Source organism: Electrona antarctica, assembly GCF_951216825.1.
Source record: "Electrona antarctica genome assembly, chromosome: 23".
In the NCBI taxonomy this organism is placed as follows: Eukaryota; Metazoa; Chordata; class Actinopteri; order Myctophiformes; family Myctophidae; genus Electrona; species Electrona antarctica.
The window spans coordinates 37,410,128-37,415,127 of record NC_136804.1 but is presented as its reverse complement, the minus strand read 5'-3'; the positions used below and the strand labels follow the sequence as shown (position 1 = coordinate 37,415,127).

The following is a 5,000-nucleotide window of genomic DNA, read 5'->3' as shown; positions in this document are numbered from 1 at the left end:
TACTGGTGAATTCAGCAATGCCTGAGATGTGGTCTCTTACTGGTGAATTCAGCAATGCCTGAGATGTGGTCTCTTACTGGTGAATTCAGCAGTGCCTGAGATGTGGTCTCTTACTGGTGAATTCAGCAATGCCTGAGATGTGGTCTCTTACTGGTGAATTCAGCAATGCCTGAGATGTGGTCTCTTACTGGTGAATTCAGCAATGAGCCTGAGATGTGGTCTCTTACTGGTGAATTCAGCAATGCCTGAGATGTGGTCTCTTACTGGTGAATTCAGCAGTGCCTGAGATGTGGTCTCTTACTGGTGAATTCAGCAATGCCTGAGATGTGGTCTCTTACTGGTGAATTCAGCAATGCCTGAGATGTGGTCTCTTACTGGTGAATTCAGCAATGCCTGAGATGTGGTCTCTTACTGGTGAATTCAGCAATGCCTGAGATGTGGTCTCTTACTGGTGAATTCAGCAATGAGCCTGAGACGTGGTCTCTTACTGGTGAATTCAGCAATGCCTGAGATGTGGTCTCTTACTGGTGAATTCAGCAATGAGCCTGAGACGTGGTCTCTTACTGGTGAATTCAGCAATGCCTGAGACGTGGTCTCTTACTGGTGAATTCAGCAATGCCTGAGATGTGGTCTCTTACTGGTGAATTCAGCAATGAGCCTGAGACGTGGTCTCTTACTGGTGAATTCAGCAATGCCTGAGATGTGGTCTCTTACTGGTGAATTCAGCAATGCCTGAGATGTGGTCTCTTACTGGTGAATTCAGCAATGCCTGAGACGTGGTCTCTTACTGGTGAATTCAGCAATGCCTGAGACGTGGTCTCTTACTGGTGAATTCAGCAATGCCTGAGATGTGGTCTCTTACTGGTGAATTCAGCAATGCCTGAGATGTGGTCTCTTACTGGTGAATTCAGCAATGCCTGAGATGTGGTCTCTTACTGGTGAATTCAGCAATGCCTGAGACGTGGTCTCTTACTGGTGAATTCAGCAATGCCTGAGATGTGGTCTCTTACTGGTGAATTCAGCAATGAGCCTGAGATGTGGTCTCTTACTGGTGAATTCAGCAATGCCTGAGATGTGGTCTCTTACTGGTGAATTCAGCAATGCCTGAGATGTGGTCTCTTACTGGTGAATTCAGCAATGCCTGAGATGTGGTCTCTTACTGGTGAATTCAGCAATGCCTGAGATGTGGTCTCTTACTGGTGAATTCAGCAATGCCTGAGATGTGGTCTCTTACTGGTGAATTCAGCAATGCCTGAGATGTGGTCTCTTACTGGTGAATTCAGCAATGCCTGAGATGTGGTCTCTTACTGGTGAATTCAGCAATGCCTGAGATGTGGTCTCTTACTGGTGAATTCAGCAATGCCTGAGATGTGGTCTCTTACTGGTGAATTCAGCAATGCCTGAGACGTGGTCTCTTACTGGTGAATTCAGCAATGCCTGAGATGTGGTCTCTTACTGGTGAATTCAGCAATGAGCCTGAGATGTGGTCTCTTACTGGTGAATTCAGCAATGCCTGAGATGTGGTCTCTTACTGGTGAATTCAGCAATGCCTGAGATGTGGTCTCTTACTGGTGAATTCAGCAATGCCTGAGATGTGGTCTCTTACTGGTGAATTCAGCAATGCCTGAGATGTGGTCTCTTACTGGTGAATTCAGCAATGCCTGAGATGTGGTCTCTTACTGGTGAATTCAGCAATGCCTGAGATGTGGTCTCTTACTGGTGAATTCAGCAATGCCTGAGATGTGGTCTCTTACTGGTGAATTCAGCAATGCCTGAGACGTGGTCTCTTACTGGTGAATTCAGCAATGCCTGAGATGTGGTCTCTTACTGGTGAATTCAGCAATGCCTGAGATGTGGTCTCTTACTGGTGAATTCAGCAATGCCTGAGATGTGGTCTCTTACTGGTGAATTCAGCAATGCCTGAGATGTGGTCTCTTACTGGTGAATTCAGCAATGCCTGAGATGTGGTCTCTTACTGGTGAATTCAGCAATGAGCCTGAGATGTGGTCTCTTACTGGTGAATTCAGCAATGAGCCTGAGATGTGGTCTCTTACTGGTGAATTCAGCAATGCCTGAGATGTGGTCTCTTACTGGTGAATTCAGCAATGCCTGAGATGTGGTCTCTTACTGGTGAATTCAGCAATGAGCCTGAGATGTGGTCTCTTACTGGTGAATTCAGCAATGCCTGAGATGTGGTCTCTTACTGGTGAATTCAGCAATGCCTGAGATGTGGTCTCTTACTGGTGAATTCAGCAATGCCTGAGATGTGGTCTCTTACTGGTGAATTCAGCAATGAGCCTGAGATGTGGTCTCTTACTGGTGAATTCAGCAATGCCTGAGATGTGGTCTCTTACTGGTGAATTCAGCAATGCCTGAGATGTGGTCTCTTACTGGTGAATTCAGCAATGCCTGAGATGTGGTCTCTTACTGGTGAATTCAGCAATGCCAACTGCCCAATACAACTACAGTCATGAAGTCCTTTCAAACGTGCAGCGATTTAAAGCGCCTATAGTTCATTTTCAACGAGACCTGCGTTTTTTTTATTTTTCTGTACACGCAGAGAAGTCGAGGGGGCGACAACGCAAGCGTGTTTACGTGAGCGCGGTCCCGTGAAATTGTTGCGCGCGTGCTCGTTACGTGCACACGCCCCCCGCGACCTCACCAGACCTGGATTCTGTTTAGCTTTTCTTTTTTTACGCTTGCGTTGTCACGCCCCTCTCGAGCAGACCTGTCGTTGATCCAGGCGACAACGTCTGCGTTCATCGAAAGGACCTTTATACCACATACAGGACCTTACAGAGCGTATACACACCTGAATCTGATATGTCGTCCCAGTACGGTGCATCGAACTCATAGTCAGCTTTCAGGATCTGTTCGAAGAGCTTGGAGTCGTTTTCGTCGTAGAACGGCGGGTATCCACACAGGCTGCAGACACCACATCATAACGAAGGGTTACTATAAAATGGTAAATGGTAAATGGTGCATTTATATAGCGCCTTTATCCAAGGCGCTTTACATAGATTGTGCATTACATTCACCCATTCACACACACATTCATACACCGATTGCGGCGGAAGCCATGCAAGGTACCAACCAGCACATCGGGAGCAATTTGGGGTTCAGTGTCTTGCCCAAGGACACTTCGACATGTAGACAGGAAGAGCCGGGATTCGAACCGCCGACCCACGGATCATTGGACGACCTGCTCTACCTCTTGAGCCACAGTCGCCCCTATTACAGAACGGTGGGTATCTACACAGGCTGCAGACACCACATCATAACGAAGGGTTACTATAGAACGGAGGGTATCCACACAGGCTGCAGACACCACATCATAACGAAGGGTTACTATAGAGGGTATCCACACAGGCTGCAGACACCACATCATAACGAAGGGTTACTATAGAACGGAGGGTATCCACACAGGCTGTAGACATGACATCATAACGAAGGGTTACTATAGAACGGAGGGTATCCACACAGGCTGCAGACATGACATCATAACGAAAGGTTACTATAGAACGGAGGGTATCCACACAGGCTGCAGACATGACATCACAAGTAAGACGCGCGGACGCGGGAAGCGAACGCAGCTCGTAAATTGCAATAACAACAATTAGAATAAATTACGTACTTTTTTAAGGTTTTTTTTTAAGTTCTATTTTTTTTAGTTTTTTTAAGATTCTTTTTTAAGTTACGTTTTTTTTAAAGTTTTTTCTTTTTAAGTTAAGTTGTGTGTGTGTGTGTGTGTGTGTGTGTGTGTGTGTGTGTGTGTGTGTGTGTGTGTGTGTGTGTGTGTGTGTGTGTGTGTGTGTGTGTGTGTGCGTGCATGTGTGTGTGTGTGTGTTTTGCCTGCCAGCGGATTAGGGTCTGGCGAGGCTCAGTAGCACGCCTCTTTCCTACAACCGAGAACAGGTCGGGCCAATCGGGACACGGTATGCAATATGGGCGGGCTTTGGTACAGTGACGTTCAATGCTTGAGACCTTTGACTGACAGTAGCTTTGACCAATTGCGTCAAAGAGAAAATGTTTGAACCCGCCCCCCGGGAAATGAAATCCAAGTGGAGCCAGCCCAGACTAATATACCGCGACAGTGTTGTGTGATATTAGTCTGGCTTATTAGCCAGGCTAGATTTAAGCAACTAGTCGACTATTCAACTAGTCGACTAGTAAATCCACTAGTTGACTAGTTGATAAGGAGAAAAATGTTTTCTTTTTTTTGTAGGCCTCAAGATCAGATAGATTATAGTTTTAGTCACCAATGTACAGTTTTTAACCCATTTTGGGCGTTTGGTTTTTTAACTATTGAAAAATAGCAGACCTACAAGTTCATAGCGCGGCACCGAGTGCCGCGCTATGAACTTGTAGGTCTGCCATTTTTGAAAAATCGTGAAAATGTGCCTCAAATCTTTGAATATATATTATTACAGACTTACAGAGTGAACATTTTAACTCAAATCTTTGCTTCTGGGCGGGGGGGGGGGGGGGTCCCTGGAACAACATATTTTCAGATCGGGGGGCGGAGACATATTACGTACATATAATTTTTGGGGGTTCTTGACATGAAATATTGAGATCCACCGATACAGAAACATACGTTTTTTTCAGAAAACTGTCAGGATTTTGAAGACATTTTAAAAAATTCGACGGCAGGCCTAAATGGGTTAAATGTACAAATACTATAATAATATAAACAAAAAAAGAATTACATAATAGGCAACTAGTAAAAATCACTAGAAGTGAAAGCCCTAATCGTCACAAGCTGTAGACAAAACATCATTAAGAAGGGTCATTACTGCAGCTGGGTTGGAGCTCCGACAGCGCCAAAATCCCTGAGCTACACTTTAACCCTGAAAGAGTTTCAGAGTTAACTTTACATTCAGGGTTTTCCTTTTTACTGTGTGCTAAATTGTAATAAGCCACAATTACACAAAACACACGACGGAGGAGAATGCTACCATAATGGGGATAAATTAGGTAAATTGCTACCTGAATGAGCT

The 5,000-nt window shown here is 45.2% G+C and overlaps 1 protein-coding gene across 1 annotated transcript in view; it reads right to left on the bottom strand.

Annotated features, from left to right (window-relative positions):
* Positions 1-5,000, bottom strand: part of camk1da (calcium/calmodulin-dependent protein kinase 1Da) — a gene marked incomplete at its 5' end in the record, with an annotated part of 62,748 nt that overhangs the window by 14,543 nt on the left and 43,205 nt on the right. The window contains one exon of the mRNA XM_079494793.1: positions 2,813-2,925. Coding sequence (XP_079350919.1) covers positions 2,813-2,925 — 113 coding nt within the window. The remainder of the gene's footprint in view (positions 1-2,812; positions 2,926-5,000) is intronic.